At 38.6% G+C, this 17,872-nt stretch overlaps 1 protein-coding gene across 4 annotated transcripts; it reads left to right on the forward strand.

Moving 5' to 3' along the window:
* The first annotated feature begins 1,830 nt into the window (after nt 1–1,830).
* On the forward strand, nt 1,831–16,123 carry LOC129721476 (uncharacterized). 4 transcript variants are annotated; one of them, XM_055674072.1, is made up of 17 exons: nt 1,831–1,967; nt 4,825–7,513; nt 7,638–7,900; nt 7,992–8,406; nt 9,216–9,485; nt 9,830–10,020; nt 10,089–10,342; nt 10,403–11,263; nt 11,416–11,547; nt 11,617–11,772; nt 11,829–12,317; nt 12,538–12,774; nt 13,931–14,139; nt 14,269–14,359; nt 14,417–14,753; nt 14,851–15,020; nt 15,083–16,123. In XM_055674072.1, the coding sequence occupies exons 2-17, from the start codon at nt 5,019–5,021 to the stop codon at nt 15,134–15,136; spliced, it is 6,624 nt and encodes a 2,207-aa protein (XP_055530047.1). In that variant the 5' UTR covers nt 1,831–1,967; nt 4,825–5,018; the 3' UTR covers nt 15,137–16,123. The 4 variants fall into 4 exon arrangements, with proteins under 4 accessions (XP_055530047.1, XP_055530046.1, XP_055530048.1 ...); XM_055674071.1 differs by having other exon boundaries at nt 1,835–2,094; XM_055674073.1 differs by lacking the exon at nt 12,538–12,774 and having other exon boundaries at nt 1,835–2,094.
* The last annotated feature ends 1,749 nt before the right edge of the window (nt 16,124–17,872 follow it).

Below are 17,872 nucleotides of genomic sequence, written 5' to 3' on the forward strand. Positions count from 1 at the left end.
TGAATATACCTTTATCGGATTGTACTTAGCAAATATAAGATGTTCTAAGATTTTGCAATTGTGGGATGAATAAAAATTTTAAAAAATATTAAAGAATGAATATAAGAAATAAAAAATATCAAAAAATATTCATATAAAAATTTTTTAAAACAATTAAAATAAGTTCAAAATAAATAGAAATAAAAAGAAAACAAAAAATAGATAGTTATTTTCCTTTTATAAATGAATTAGAGAAAGTCCAAAGCACTGGGTAAGCTATAACACCATTTTGTGAGATCAGTGCGAGAGGCAAGACAGCTTTTATCTGAGTTACTCTTAAGCCTGTAGTACACTCTTTGGCCGAGCGTCAAATATTTGTCACTTTTTGACAGATAAAAATTTGGTCAAAGATTATTATTTGTCACTCTCCAATTTTAACATGGGGCAAACACGGGCAAACAACAACCATGATGTCAAATAAATTCGACCATTATGTCAGAAGGTCAAATATTTGACCATTAGACAAAGAGTGTACTACAGGCTTTGTGCTTGGGAGTAACATTCATATTTATATTCACGGTGGGGAAAAGGTCTAAGGATGTATATTCAGAGACACGAGAGTTACTCAGATTTGCTCTTGATTTTTCACGTTTTCACGAAAAAACTCAAATTTACTCACTTTTATCTGAGTTACTCTACTCTTATGCTTGGGAGTTACTCTAATTTACTCAATATTCCTCCGAAATCCTCAGATGATTCACATCTTTGATTACCTTGAGAGCAAGAAGTATATGTGAACGGTGGGACCGAGCATGTATATTTGCGATGGAAAAAAGTTTAGGGATGGATATTCAGAGACACGAGAGTTACTCAGATTTGCTCTTGATTTTTCAGGTTTTCTCAGAACAACACGGAGATACTCAAACTGGGTTGTTTAGCTATTCACGGATTTCCGATTTTTATATATCATCTGAAAGAATGTAATTTTCTGAGCAAAACGTGATTTTTTAAAACTTAATATCATTATCCTTCGATTTTTAAATGAAGAATTAAAATTCGCTCTAAATCGCTACAATGACAGTTGGTATATGGGCGAACTTCATTGTAGCGATTTCGAGCAGTTTTAAAGCTTGATTTAAAAAGCGAAGGACAACGATAGAAAAAATTTTTAAATCACGTTTTACTCAGAAAATGCAGATCTTTCAGATGATATAAAAAACTGATATAGCTAAACAACCCAATTTACTCTCTGTCTTACCCCTCGGATCAGTGAATAAATTTGAAAACCACTTTATATTTAAGTTAAGATGTCGTGCGTTTTCTTTTATGTCGTTTTCGTTTTCACGGTGTAGCTACACTCAAACGACACTTTTGACACCGAAAATGTTTTATTTGATTTATCGTGCTACCCTTTTTCTGTCTCTCCCTACACTTTTTCTGTCACTGATGACACCCGAAAAAAGCAGAGTGTACTGTAGGAAGTTACCAACACATTCACACGTATGTGTCAAAACTGGTTTGTTTTGGTTTTCGTTCCACGAGGTAAAGTGTCAGGTAATTTTTTTCTCAGCACATTTGCGAGATGGACATATGAAATGGATACGAGACAAAATGACGAATGCGATAATGACCAAAACAAAACAAATTGACAGCTATCCCATTATTACGCATACCAATGCAATGACACTGAAAATGTTTTATTTGAAGCTGCAAAGTATACCACGGAAAAAGGGTAGCTACACCGCGAAAACGAAAACGACATTAGTGTACACGATTTTAGGAAATGAATACATGTTTTGGATGAATTTCATTGCCGCACCTTCACATATCTCACTTATGTGATCAGGTTGTCAAAAAGTTCACTTACGTTCACAGCAGCAGAAAAATCGCTTTCAACTGATTCGATTGAAGAAAGTTCCAACCTGGCATTAAACTGTATTTTCAAGTGGACGTTCCCGTAGCTAAATTCTCGAAATAAGTTAATGTTGGTTAGTGTACTCTGTTTGTTTTTATGCATTTCATTTCAAGAAGCGAATTTACGGTACTCGTCGTCTGTTTCTCGTACGTGCGGATGTGCTATTGCTGAAGAAAAACTGCAATTCATTTGACCTAGAGGTAGAAAAAGCACCTTTCACTATTTTTGATTTTTCGAGAAATATTCACACGTTTGTGCTTGCCGTTCTATTTTTTGTTGTGATGTGAAGTTTTAATTCGTATATGTGAGCCACTAAAGTAACGACATCTCAGGCGTTTCGTTTTTGTGAAAAAAATAGCAGCAGCGAATAGATAATTTAGCCACGAAGTCATAAGCTGGCGTTGGTGGGCGAAATGTGAAAAAAGCCTGCGGTGGAGCGGGCAGGAGTGCGCTGGTGCTCGATAATGTGGCAAGTGAAGAAATTATCGACTTGTCGTTTACGAAATCATAGAAAGGCTGTGCAATACTTTGTTTTCGCCACCTTACTGATTGTGCTTACTTTTTCTGTTCAATTAACCATCAATGTAAACAACATTAAATGTGTCTAAAATGTATCGAAGTGCAGATCAAATTAACGGAATGCATTTTGTTAGGATTGCCAAATTCAGTGGTTTTACCGTGAAAGTGAATAGTTTGCTTATCTATTCAAAAACTAGAAAACAAAATCACAAGGGTTGTATGCAAAGCAACGACCGCAAGGTTGACGTAGAACTACATAAGGTTGTTGGTTACATTACTTGTATTGAATATGTTCAAAATTTTGCGGACAAGAAGAGTTAAAGTGCTATTTCAGTTTGCCATACATCACTGAACAGGACTGGAACAAACACTATACACTAAAGTCGCTTTTAACGCGGGGGATACATGCCGCGTAAATTCCGGAATCCGCGTAAAAAAAAGCTGCGTTAATTCTGCAATCCGAGTGAAGAGAAACCGAAATCCGCGCAAAAAAAAAAAATACCGCGTAAATTCCGAAAGCCGCGTAAACTCCGGAATCCGCGTAAAAATCCGCGTAAACTCCGGAATCCGCGTAAAACGCGTAAGTTCCGGAATCCGCGTAAAAAAACGCGTAAAAAGCGACCTTAGTGTACAACGCAAATAAGTTTACAGTTGAAAGCTGTTTTTACACTGAAAATTTGATTGTTGTTGTTAACAAATTCTAAATTACTAGGCCTAGAATTCTGTCGACCGTGCTTGGGAAAGCAATCATATAACGACCAGACAGAGGTCGAATTTCGCATTTTGACAAGGCTTAACAGTTATAAATAGTACAACAGTTCGAATGATAAAATTGCAGTTTTCTCCATTTGAGAGGATTTTTAGAAGATTTTCCAATCTATTTCTGCAAGAATTAACTGTCCCATACTGATTTTGGTCACTTTTGAGTTATCATCGGAAATCAACTTAACTGTTATCATATTTTCTGGAAAAAATTAAAATTGATACTTTTGTATGGAAAAACATGGAAAAAATACCAAGTTGTTTTTGTCCCATATTGAAAGTACCCGCGTTACAGTCCCACTGCATAATGGTGCAAACTGCAAACATATAATTTTGCTCCAGATTAGTGTATGTCGGATTATTTTAGGCAGATAGAAGTATGTCATTGAATTAACTAGACTAATGTTTCTTTGTAGTACAATCTACGTTGCCAATGATACTGCCGGTTGCTGGTTGAATTTATATGTGATGGGACAAAATATGCGAGTACTTTTGAAATGTACCCGCATATTTTGTCCCATTTTATCTTTTTTTTTCAAGTTATATAACGTAAAACCAATTCCATCCATGGTTTTATGTTTTCAACGATAAACTTGTGGTGTCATGAAACTGTTATGGTCGTTGGTTCTGGATGTAATTGCTGGAAATCCGAAAATTCACGGATAATATTAAATCGCCGTTTTCTCAACATGTTGTTTTTGATTATAGGACAGTTATCCGGGTACCGGCAGTAAAGAAATCCATGGGAAACTAACCGATTTATTAGCATTTGAAACTGGACATATTTTTCACTTTTCCAGGTTTTAGATTTTTATTTTACGTCCCTCTGTAGCCGAACTTCCTGAGAGATGTAGTTCCACGTCAAAACTTACCATAATTACGTTTATTAAAATATTAGTCGAAGTCAGTTTTTTGTGATATATTTTCAAAAACTCGTCGAAGCTTAACTCCAAAGCGTGGCCAAGATATGAATACGCGAAAACTATTTATTATTTAATTTATTTAGTTTGTTTAACCACTTGTTGTTTTGGCCTTAGTGAATGTCAATGCAAAAATATATACACAATCTTTTTTCTTCGTATTCGCAGCCTTATTATTGTTTATTACTATTCATTTGAAAAATGTATCTAAATCGGAAATTTGAGAATATCATCTTACCTCACAAGTTGCATGAGATAAGCACAAATATCTTAAAAACCAACAAAAAAGCATTTTCGTAATTTTTAATACATTTTAAATTAAATCGAAAGAACGATGGCATTCTCGCAACGGTCATTAGTAAACCAAACTAATTTATTTGAGAATGATAAAAATATTTTATTTTGGATTGCCATGGTCTTTAGTTATTGGCTTTTTGCAAATTTAGTTAGCAGAGACAATGAAAACGAACGGATATCGTGTGAGGAATCACCGTAAAGTTTGTGTTTTTGAAGATTAGTGAAAATCAGATTAACGAAAATGAAAAACAAAAAAAGTTACTCTGCAAATTATTTATTTTATTAAATTTATTTCGCAAAGTGTCTAGCGGGAAGGCAACAAGCTGTTTAGTTTGAAGTCATTTAGTTCACTATATGTATACGAGAAAACACGTTTACGTGATTAGTTTTTTGTTCTACAATCTTATCTTCTTTTATCATTGAAATTCACAGTTATCGAATTTCACATCGGGACGAAATACATCCAATATACTCAAGCGGCTACTTCATCTATTCGGCACCTGACTGTTTCGGCGTCAACAGAGAACCTTGTTAAACGGGCAGTAATGGAAAGAGTATATCCTGCATAATCTATTCGTAATAACAATACGCCAATAATCAGCAAAGCATTGGCTAAAACACAAAAAATGGCTGCGCCTTTTTCTAATATGTCATTCTCTAATAACAACAATAACAACAATGACGGTTGGGGAGATAATTGGGGTGATTGGGCAGATACATCGATTACGCAAGCAAAATCGATACTACCCTCGCAGCCGCCAGCAGGCCACAACCAAACATACTTTCAACCCCAACAACAGTATCCTTCCCAGCATATGGATCAGAGCAACCGAAATTTCATGCCTGGCACTGGACAAGGAAACCAGCAGCCTATGACTTATCAGAATTACACCGGTCCTTCCCCATCGATGCAACAACAACATTTTCAGCCCCCTTTTCAACAACAGCCGTATCATCCTCAACAATATGGTCAGACTTCAACCCAAACAGGCTATTTCAATCAAGCACCTTCTCCGAGAGTTTCGTCCTATCCTTCTGCTTCAACGCCACAGCAATTGCAAAGTCAACCAACGAACCAAGCATACAATCAAACTATTTCCGATAGCTTCAATACCAGCAACAGTGACAGCTGGGATTGGAGTGTTCCGGAAAATCATCCAGCATCGAACACCATAACGCAACCGACCGTTGAGTCCTCTATCCAACAAAATGCACTCCGGGATAACTACAGTCAAAGTTATTCGCAAAACGTCTCTTCTAATACCTTCAGTTTACCTGGTGGCGCAAATAATACTCAGCAGCAACCACTACAGCAACAGCAGGTGCAACCTTCTAAGGTTCAGGCCGCTCAAATAACTCGTCTTAAAAATGAAACACTTTCACCGCAGTGGTCCATCGAAAGTCAAGTTTCGCAAACGTCTAGCGATCGATCGATTGAAAGCGGAGAAATTGCAGAGAGCAGAAGTTCCAATACCTTGCCATCGGACGACGCATCATCCGGTAGGCAGCATACTTTCCCGCAGCAGATAGAAAATTACGAAAACATTGGTTCTTATGGTGGGCAATATTCCGCTCAAGCTACAGAAGTTCCGGATAAACTAGACGAAACACTAAGTTCTCTAAGTATCAAGCAAGAAGCAGTGCAAGAAGAGAAACAAGCAGATACGTATAGAGAATCGTCTTTCCCACCACCTCCACCATCAATCGCGAGTAATCAACAAACGGATGGCATTATATTGCCACCTCCAAAAGCTTCATCAAAAACACCACCTTTACCGCCGCCTCCGACTGAAGTCGGACCACCTCCGGCAGCTTTAAAAGGGCAAACCAGTAATCCGTTTAAGCGGGTAGGCCAACGTCCACATGTTTCAACACCCGGTTTAGTTTCCAAACCTTCTGTGCCAGCAAATCCGAACTATTTTCATCCAAACCCTTCGCACGATATTGCAGCTAACGTTGAAAATCTTACCCCAGAAAATCAAGAAATTCCCGATTCTCGCGAGGATAATGTCGAAAATTTGGAAATAGCTCCAAGTAACGATCGCAATCAGTATTTGCAAACAGGTCATTTATCGGAGGAGGGGTATACCGGTCCTCAGCCAGCATCGATTCGGCCAAATGAGCAGCAACAATGTGAGGATAGTCTTCCACCGCCGGGTCTCTCACGCTATGTCCCCGGTCAACAGCAATCGGAAATCAATGCCTCGCAAACCAGTCAAAATTTTCCGGAGCCTCCTCCTGGGCTTGATCGTATGATACCTGGAACTGATCTCGAAAATGCAACCGATATGAATATGGACCGTCAAATCGATGGCGAAGTGTCAGATTCCGCTTCGAATACTATGACACGTTCTAACAACTTTCAAACTGTGTCTTCATCTCAACACCACGACCACCACCATCATCACCATCACCATCGGCAAGAAGAAATTAGTGATCGAAATTTGTATTTAGTCCCTGGGGAGAGTGACACTCATCATAACCAACAACGTTTTATCCCAGGTGTGGAAGACGATCGATCCACACAAATGAGTATGGGCAGTAGCAGTTATGTTGCTCAACATCAACCTGCTGGGGACAGCGCAGTAAACGAGGAACAACGTGAGCTAGTGATGGACGGTGAAAATCCTCACGATCCACCTCAGCAACAACCCATTCATATTGACATTAGTCGCGATGGGCCTATCGAAGGTGGTAACACTAGAGATGAACCCGTTAATGCCATGACCGTTGGTGCAACTGCCATTGGAATGGTAGAAACAGACTCCAACCTCGCATTAGATACAGCGCGTCGAAATCCGTCCAATACATCAACCGCGGACGAAAGCGAGAAAGATCGGTCGATGTTTTATGGCAAGGGAAAGCTCTCGCGCCGCGATGAGGATCCTTTGCGCCGCTCGAACAAGAGCAAGAGTTCCCGAGATCGTTACGATACGGAAGATTCGGACTATAGTGATCGTGAAAGAAGACGGCACGAAAGAGAGGGAAGTGGTGCTAGGGATGGCCAACCCAGGGATCGTAGAAGGGCCGATCGAGACGGCGATAAAGAAAGAAGAAAAGAAGGTGTACGTGAACGGGATAAAGATCGGGAATACGATCATCGAAATAGAGATCGAAATAGGTAGGCACCTTCTTGAATTTTATATTTTGCTTTCTTTACCAAATTTAAGAAGTGATTTAAATTTAAAATTTTCACATTCTATAGCCATTTTCCAATAAAACCCTAACTCAATCAATGTTTCCAGATATGACCGAGATCACGATCGCGAACGTGAACGCTACCGGCGAGGTGATAAGCATGATCGTGATTCTCGTTACGAAACCGATGGATCCAAATATGAAACTGAACGATCAATGCGATACGAAAAGGAGGGAGATAGCAGCAAACGTTATATGTCCCGAGAAGAATACTACAGGAAACGAGAGGAGCGGGGTGGAGATGACCGTCGTTATCGCAAAGAGAAAGAGCGCGATCGAGGAGATCGCTACAGAGATGATAGAAAAAGAGGTAGGTATTCAGTTTTATATTGCACATTACTGTTTTTTATCAAGCAAGTTTAAATTAGGATTCCTACAAAACTTAATAAACACTTTTTCAGATGATCGCTACCGTGAAGGCGGAGATAAGCGACGCGATCGTCATGACCGACGATATGATTACGAGGACTATCGCACAGGTAGCCGTAACGGTACTGATCGGGACCGAGACCGTGAGCGTGATCGTATGCGTGACAGTCGAGAACGCGATGAGCGCAAAGAACGCAAATATCCCCAGGCAGGAGTGAATGGTGCTGCGCCGTATGGTGCTACCGGGTATTATGACCCGTACAGCTATTATACACAGCATCAGCAGTACTATGAGCAATTGCGTCGTACCAATCCGCAAGCATATGCCGAATGGTATCGTACTTACTACAGTCAAATCCAGTCGGCTCAAATGCAACGAGATTTACTAACAAGCGACGGTCGCGAATCAGTACATTCGGGACGCAGTTCAACTAACGATAAGGAACGGTAAGTCAATTTTTTTCCTACCATTGAACATACGTGTTGTGGGTCATGTGTGCCAGTTTGGGCGTGTATTTCAACTTTTATTTCTCTCCTATTTCTATCCTGAATTTTTTAACCAAAAACATGATGTGTAATATGAGTGGTAACTGCTTTACGATTTATGGCGACACAGTTTACAAATTTATAATTTATGTAAATGCACCAAACAATAGATGAGACTGTTTGTTCACCGATTTTAACTAATATTGCATTAAATGCTGCGTTTTAGAAACCACCACTATATGAATCTAGTAATTTCGTTAGAAGTTCATATTATTAGCCTCATCACACCCTCCACGTTTTATGGTCACTAGTGCCACTCTCTAGTGAAAATAGAAAAAAACTTTTTCCTCGCTTTTCATTGCATTGTATCATAACCATAGCATATTTGCATAAATGAGAATTTCAATGTTTTCTTACTCAATGGAAAAAACTGTAACTAACAAAGACGATTTTGGGTGACGGGAGTGACTTTTATGAAATACATAAATACTAGAATTAATTCTAGATTGCTTGTATGGGTAATGTGTTATATTTTCTTGGAAAACCTTGAATATTTGTAACCTTTTTATTGTTCTCAAAAGAAAAAAAAAATACAAATTAGGAAAAATGTTTATAATGCCTTAAATCTCGAACGTAGACAAAAAAAATGTATTTGTTTAAGTTTCGAAAACAAACAAGCAGCATCAAAGATCGACGTGTTCCGAACGGTGTGGTTTTCCAACATAAAATCATCCCTGCCTCTCATCCCAGCCCTTCTTGTATCTGTTTAGGTTGAATCGCACGACACCGTTTCTCCATCAGCCCAGCATTTATAATGTGGAAGAGTATCATCGTCATTATAACAATCAATCGCAACCATCTGGAATGCTCGATCAGAGTTTCCTTTCTGAAGTGTCTGGTATTCCGGCAACGCTGCCACCGTATCATCACCAACACACCATGGCATTCCAACAGCAGCAGCAGCAGCAACAAAATCAACGAGCTACGCCGCTGGCATTGGACAGGTCTTACCATGTCGATGGGGGATTTTACCAGCCAAGGTGCTTTTCAGTTCTTTTTATTTAAGTTACCTAATACTTTTAATAATTCACTCTCATACGCCCTGCTATCATTTCATTTCATTCATACGAAAACGCCAAGCTTCTTTTGATTTTGCTTCCTAACGAAAATTCTTAATTTGCTATTTTTTTTCAAACTAATGCTAATCTTTGCATGATCAAAAAATAATGACAAAAACCGCTGTTTGTAGTATGTAGTGGGTAGTGGTGTTGACTTTAGAACACGTCTGGCTTCATCGGTGGATATTCTAACCAAAAAGTATCTGTAAAAGGGATATGGTGACTATAAGAAACGTCTCTAACGTTATTTTGCTCCCAATTTTCAGATTGGATAACACTGATGGCTCACTGCGACAGGAACCTGCTACAATGGAGATAATGGAACCGGAACGTTTGACTCCCCGAAAATTCCCGGAAATACATTCTATTGTCAGCATCTCATGCGGGCTATTGGTCACAGCGAAGAATCGACTAACCATCAATGGAACAACCGATTTGGTGAAAATTCTTAGCTTAGGTTGGAATACATTTTATTGTAAATGTAGAAGCTCAATTTTTATTAACTGTTTGTTGTTCAAATTTTAGGTGCTCACGAACCAACACGAAAACTTTTTCAATCCTATCCGGGTCCACTAACAAAAGACAAAACGCATAAAAAATCTGTAATTGAGTTCTGTGAAGAGCAATTGCGCTGTGGACCACCTCCGACCGCTGGTCAAGCGCTGGTTAAATCTCGAGGCAACTCGGTCAATAGCCTTCACTCTTTGGGGTCTAGTGTAAATCGTGGGTCATTCGCCCTACTTTGGGGTTACATTATTCTTCTGTTGAGACAAAATGGGGTAAATTAAATATTTAGTGTATTTACTTCGGTTGTTTAGTAAAATACTATCTTTTTTCAGACATTCGTTGGAACAGATATTTCTGAATTGCTCATGAATAACAAGCGTGAATTTCCATTCGATTCGCAACAAAACAGTGCACGATCGACGAACATCAGTGGTAGAAATTCTTCCTTATCTGCAACTGACCGTAAGCCACGTGAAGGTGATGGCGAAAGACGTTTCGATGATGACGAAACAGAGGATAATGCAGAGAATCTTTCCGGAGATACCGATCGAATGCCTTTGATCGAGAAAAAAGAACATCTAAGTGAGTCTGAGATCACGGATAAATTCCGAAGTTATTTGATTTACGGTAATATTACCGACGCATTAGAGTGGGCCACCGAAAGCAATCTGTGGGGACATGCTTTGTTTCTTGCTTCCAAAGTTGACTCACGGCAGCATGCTAACGTTATGATGAAGTTCGCTAACAAGCTTACGTTAAATGATCCACTTCAGACGCTGTATCAATTGCTTAGTGGGCGAACGCCTTCGGCAGTAACTTGTGTGCAAGATGAAAAGTGGGGTGACTGGCGACCGCATCTGGCCATGCTGGTATCGAATAGTTCCGCCAAACCGGAGCTTATTAAAAAGTCAATAACAACGCTGGGCGATTCTCTGTACAATCGAGGTGATCTGTATGCGGCACACTTCTGCTATTTACTATCAGATGTGGCTTTTGGAAGGTTTTCGGATGTGAAACAGGATGCTGGCGTCACCATAACTGCTACTACGGCTGTTCGCTTGGTTTTGCTAGGATCTTCTCATCTGCAGCGAAGCTTTAAAGAATTCTCAACCAATGAATCGATCATGATGACGGAAATTTACGAATACGCACGGTCACTGAATGAGGAACGTTACACGATCGTTGAGTTACAGGTACGCGCGTTTGATAACATTTCATTTGCAAGTGTTTCAATAAGTTGACAGTTCTAGCATGTTTTGGGTGGAAAAATTATTGTCTGGTTAAAAAAAATTATACATTAATTTGCTGTCATAAATGCTAAAAAAAACTTATATTTCTGTTGCAGTACTACAAATATTTACTAGCATGTCGAATGTTGGATCACGGAATGCAGCTTAAATGTCTACTTTACATGGAACAAATTGCTGAACAAATTCAAAATGATCCTTACCGCTTCGATGCTGAGTTTATCAAAAAGGTAGCTAATACTGTTGCTCTATTATAAAATACAAGTTTTGCACTCTCAGTATTTTAATTTTTGGTTCAGGTTTACACACTGGGCGACCGACTTAAGTATTACGACCCTGTACTTGAGAAAGCGTTGGATGAATCGGTTGACAACACTGGTCGCGGCAATATTTATACAAATGTAGAAGATCCTACCTGGTTGCGGCAATTATGCGCAATATTAAATAATTATAATGTACGTATACATCGTTTATTTTTGTTCTTGCTATTTCTTTACAAACGTTTCAACAGACTGCAGATGCATGCAACTATAGGAACAAGCCGGTAACAGAAGTACCTCATGAATACAGTACTGAACAGTACGGTAATTACACGGGTTACACAGAACCTCAACAGCAGGTACAACCTATAGGACAGGAACAGTCGTACGGATTGGAACAGTTAGATATAAACAAACAGTTTACAGAGATAAACCAACAGCTTGGGCAGTTGAACCTGCAGTACACCGAAGGATTTGATCAAAGGCACACTCCCAATCATCATCAGTATGATCATCAAACCGCTGCTCCCAGTTATGATCAGGGATATGACTCGATCAACCATTCGTCACTATTAGACGATGGTCAACCTAAACAAGTGATGGAACAGCAGCATCAACCGCATCCCTATGGTTACGACGGTTCATCCGGGCAACCGGGAATGTTCGTACCCACTCCTGTAGCCAACCAGGAAGCTCAACAACACGCCAATCCTTATGACTATTGGGGACCGAACGCCGAGGTAAGCCAAAATTAATGTATTATTCTAGCCTGATTTACAATTTCAATATAGATAAGCATGATTTTATGAAAATAATTATTTAGCTATTTGATTTGGTTAATAAGAAAGTTTTAAAATACGATTGAGTTGCAAAGTACTTGAAGTAGTTGCGTTGGAAATTTGTTTGAAAACAAAACATGTCCTTTCACATGAATTTTTCATTTCCCAATATGGAATGCAGCCGGGTTCAAACCTATCCGCGTCCGCGCTTGTTAAAAGAGGTGCCTCACCAGCACGTTCGATCACACCTATTGGAACTACACAAGACACTGAGGACAAATCTTGTGATATACCTTACAGTCTGTCACCGCCCCCCGATGGCAACAGTAACGTTCCATATGAAACACATGCCACTCTACCGTATGGCTATAATGCCGAAGCTTCTTCTGTTCCGGGCGGTGGTGATCCGTTCACCTACGTAAGTAGCAGCGATAGTAGCTCTCCACTATCGGAAACATACCGTCCCGCTAACGAGTGTCGCGTCAAATCTGCAAACAACTCTGCCGCCTCCAACGCTGCAGCCGCTATCGCTAGCAATAAGCATTCTAGTAACAACACGTGCTTCAAGCAAGTGCAGTTTCATTTTAGCAATCTTGCTCTTTCGGCCCCTTTGCTAAAGAATAAATTCGGCACTAATAGCAGTCCTTGCACAGCAACCGCTACCACTCAGGCGAGATTACTAAATCAGATTCCTATTTTGAGAAACGTGCGAAAAACGAGAAAGAAACGGAAGAAGATGAAAGGCACCGGGTCCTCTGTCAAAGTTGGGGAGCAACACAAACAAGTACTTGCTACCGTGCCCAACTCCAAGGCTTTCCTTTATGCCTGTCTGAAACGATCGTCATCCGTTGCAGACACGAAAGATATTGTATATAACGGGACATATCCAATAGATCAACCTTTCTGTAGTCGGTTCAAAAATGGTAGTTTTAGTCTTAGTAGTACCGACACAGAGGTGGATGGTGCGCTAGGACTAAGGGCAAATGTGTTGAATTCAGAATCAATCGTTTCATCCGCAAATAGCATGCTCCGAAAACGGAATGTTTCTGACAGTAAACAAGTAGAAACATTCGCAATTGATGAACCTATATAAACTTACTGAATTCGGTTTAGTTATCTACAATATACTGTGAAAACTACCATTTTTGCTTCAATTGAATTCCCGAGGTATAAAACAAACAACACATGAATGAATAGTACCGCCGATGTTTCTTTCTCGTTCTTCGATGTACAAATCTCTAATACTTTTGTCCAGTGCAGTGTGCAATAAATTTTCCCTACTATACCTATATATTCACGTTACTGTCTTGATGAAAATAATATGCATATTCTTAAAAATAAAATGAAATGTATTATAATAATATAAATGAAGTGAAAAAGCCTTAGTCGAAAACTAAACAGAAAATATATATTAATCAGATTGATGAAAGCAATTTCACACCTACTTTAGTCGTTTGTATTCAATTTATGTTATTACAATACATTTAACTCTTTTTTTTTCTTCTGAATTTCTCTATTTACGATATAATGAAAACCCTTATTCAAAATGTATCGATACATATTCGTCACTGCAGATGCCAAAACCTTCCATATCGATGCCTAATGCAGTTTCTAACCGACCTGGGTTCAGCAACGAAGACAGCAAATTATCACCCAAGCATGGATCAAACCAAATGCAAAATCAATCGCAGCCTACTACTGCTGGACAGACGAAAATGGGTAACGAGCAAGCCAAAAAGGATCCACCGGGCAAGGAAAATAAAGCGTTGGGTAACAATCAGAGGTACCTAACTGATATAGAATTGTATTAAATGACTTCAATATATTTTCACGGGATTCCAAAGTTAAACAATTGACTGACTTATAACTGATTTAATTTGAGTAAATATAGCAACATCACGTTTATTTTTAGCAACAATTCCGGCTGGTTCGGTGGAATTTGGAACAAATTCTCTTTAAAGCCAAAAAACCAAATGATTCTTCCGGACGACAAAAACCCAACGGTATGTCAGATACTTTTGCTGTTCAAATTGTTAAACTTTAGTTAAAATTACTTACAGATCGTATGGGACCCTGAAACAAAACGGTGGGTGAACACAGAATCAGATGCCACTGAAGAAGAGGCTTTCAAACCTCCTCCGAAAATGTCCGATATAATGCCGAATACTGTTCTGCCACCAACAAATCAAAGTCCAGTTCCGGTTGAAGTTGCGCCGGTACCGGTACAAGTACCCTCAAACACAGGTTACGGATTATTGGCACAAGGAAACAACAACGAGGCGGTCAATCAGCAGGCAGCTCCCACAAGCAATGCTCATCAACCAGGCCCCAAATTAGGCGAACCCACAAAGGTTCCTAACCTACAGTCCAACATGTTTAAAATGCAAAGAAACCGAAGTAAGTTGATCTCATAAACTAGAATGAATATATTTTTAGTTGTTAAATTTTGTGATGCAGTCTTTTAAACTAACAAACAATATATATTTTATACCAGCCCTCAAAAAATCCTATGTCGACGTATTCAATCCATCCGGCGCAGCACCAAGCCGACCGGTAGAACCTATTTTGGCACCTACATTGCCGACGATTACAACACCTCAAGGTGGATTTTTTGTCCCCGGGCCAGCTCCCATGGGTGGACAACCTAGCGAAAATCAACCAGAGGTAAGGTTTTACCAACCGCTTCTTATGACGACCAGCCGTATTTTATTGTTCATATGTTGTAGGGAGGGCCTCAGTTCTACAATCCAAACCAATATGCCGGTGCGTACCAGCAGTAATCAACTGTTGGGTAAAAATTGGAGTAACTACAGCAACACCGCCTCGAACTTCCGTTAAAACATCAACTAGAATGAGGCGATTATTAAAAAAAGGTTTTGTAAAAGAGCAAAGTGTAGTTGTGCATCTGTAATATAAATGTGTGTCGCTGTGGGAATGCTGGAAGACTGTTAAGAGTGGATGGAATCATTGTTTTGTACATGTTTAATTTGTTTGTGTATAGCAATAAAAATGAAAAAATCTTGCGATATATTTGTTTATATTGTTTCAGCAACCAAATTATTTTTCAATGTTACAAAATACATTCTTGTCAGGATTAGCCAATTGGTTGCTTTTATGGTATTTTAAAAAAAAACGAGCTACTATTGATCTAATTTTAGTTGAGCATTGGAACTGCCTTTCAGTAATGTGCTCCTTTTTGTTAGGTATTTTGTGAAAAGTTGTATGTATTATTATTTTCACGTTCATTATTTTCTTATACATAACATAGGTAGGGATAAATCAGGAGTTAAGGTGCAGTATGATATGGATAGAATAACAAATCTTGAGAGGTACTTTGAAAAAGATTTGCTCAGTTTGGTAGAGTTTTTGTGATACATATTATCATTTCCTTTTTATTAGATTTTTATTTTGGATATATATTTTATACATATAACATGCAACGAAAAAATATGTTTCATTCTGAGCACTTATTACACATAAAAGACGTTAAAACGTAGAGGTTCAATGACTCTAAAATCAAAAGAGAAAACTAGGAACAATAGAATGATATCAATTTTACTGTGGACATCAAACTATGGAAGAGAGCTTTGTTACAACACTTTCGAAATGCGTTCCTTCATTGTATGCAGATATGTTTGATATATTAGATAATTGAGAACTTAGAATCAATACGTTATTACAACTAAGGAATGAGAAAAACCACGCGCATTGTAAATTTCTTCATTTAAAAAAATCAAATCAAGTTTAAAATAAACATATTATCAAAATTGTGGTTCATTTTAATTAATATCAAGCCATTATGCTTTTTGGGCAAGGATTATCTGCCAAAATTGCATCAAATTTCTTCGAAACTGGCAATCATAACGGTATAAAGAAAGTTAGTTCTACGTATTCTGATTCTGTACTTTTTATAATAAAAACACCTATTCTATTGAACTCTTCAATAATCACATTATAATTACGTTGGTTCTCGAAACCGTTTTTCTGAGGATTTGTATGGGGGCTATATTAGGGAAAGTAAAGTCATTTCAATCAACACTGGGATGAAATTCTGGTGATCAAAAGGTAGGAGGTGATTCGAAACACGACCGCATGTTTGACGCAGGGCAACGGTTCATAGAAAAGTTTAGTTGATAAAGGCCGTATTACAGAAACTTCGACGACCAACATGTCCCGAGTCTACTCGACTTCAGTAATAGGGCCCATAATCTTGCCATTTCCCATTAACGAGATTAGAACTGATGGTGACATCCTAATCCACACGTAATTCGCATTCTTTTCTGCAGTACATTTGTCCATGCTTACAGTGACAATATTTAAAAAGTTTCAATTACTTTTATAACATGAAATTTGTTGTGTTTTAGCCAAAAAAAAACTTATGGAAACAATTTTTCTTCCACAAAAAGGAGTGAGAATTAAAACAAAGCCTCGGTGCTACAACATTCCGATTCGGAACTTGACCTTCTGTTTATTTTTACACAGACTTCGCAGTCGACTATTTAGTGTACAGTACAGGACAATTGCGGGGCTAGCGCTACGGTCCTACAGACACTAACAGTCTCTCCCGAGACGAGACTCGAACCTACGACGATTGGCTCGTTAGGCCAGCATCGCACCTTGAGACCATCTGGAAGATTAAGGAATGATAAAAGATAAAAAGTTACAATTTTGACGTAGTTATCAAGGTCATGAGGTGCGAAATTTAAAAAAAAAAAATTTTTCTGGAAACAAATTCCCTTTACAAGATTTTTTGTAGTTTCTCAAAATATAACTAACGGTTAGTTGATCGAAATAGGTAGGTCGAGCTCGAGATTGTACACTGAATTTCGAGTGAATGGAATATCAGTTAAAACATATTTTTTATTGAAAACAGCACAAAGAAAATGTTTATTTTAAATAGTCTCTAGCTTCTGCTCGTCGTAATAAATTTTATTGGAGAAACCGACAACCGTTTGCTTATGCATACTGTTTAGTCCAAGCAACGTTTCCAAGTCTTGCACTACTTTTGACGTTTTTCTTTTCAGGTGGTCCAAGGTTTTCTCTACCTCTTGATTTTCTTTTTTACTGACCAAAACTGTTGCGTCTTCCAATCGACTTTCAAGCTGATTCAACTCATCCTGAAAAATGTACAGCTTCTGGAATACCTCTTTAGCTAATAGCTTCGAACATTCGAATGTGATACTCTTGTCGAGCAAATCTTTAAGTTGATGTACTTTCTCCTGGTAGGAATCGGTTAGCTGATCGAATTCTTTGGCTAAGGCACTGGTAGCATTTAAACGATGTAGTATTCCCTGATCCAACATTTCCAAGCGTTGCAAACGACAAGAGTAGTTGGAAATTTGATGAGCATAGTTTTCCAACTCATTTTCTAATTCCTTCAATACTAAGTTCTTAGTTTTGTTAAGTTCTTCTTGTACCGTGGTCGCAATAAATTCATCGGCCAAATCCATCGATTCTGTGACAAGAGAGCGAATATCTTCGTCAACTTCATCGTTATCCGCACTCATAATGGTGTA

The sequence above is a fragment of the Wyeomyia smithii genome, chromosome 2 (assembly GCF_029784165.1).
Source record: "Wyeomyia smithii strain HCP4-BCI-WySm-NY-G18 chromosome 2, ASM2978416v1, whole genome shotgun sequence".
Taxonomy (NCBI): Eukaryota; Metazoa; Arthropoda; class Insecta; order Diptera; family Culicidae; genus Wyeomyia; species Wyeomyia smithii.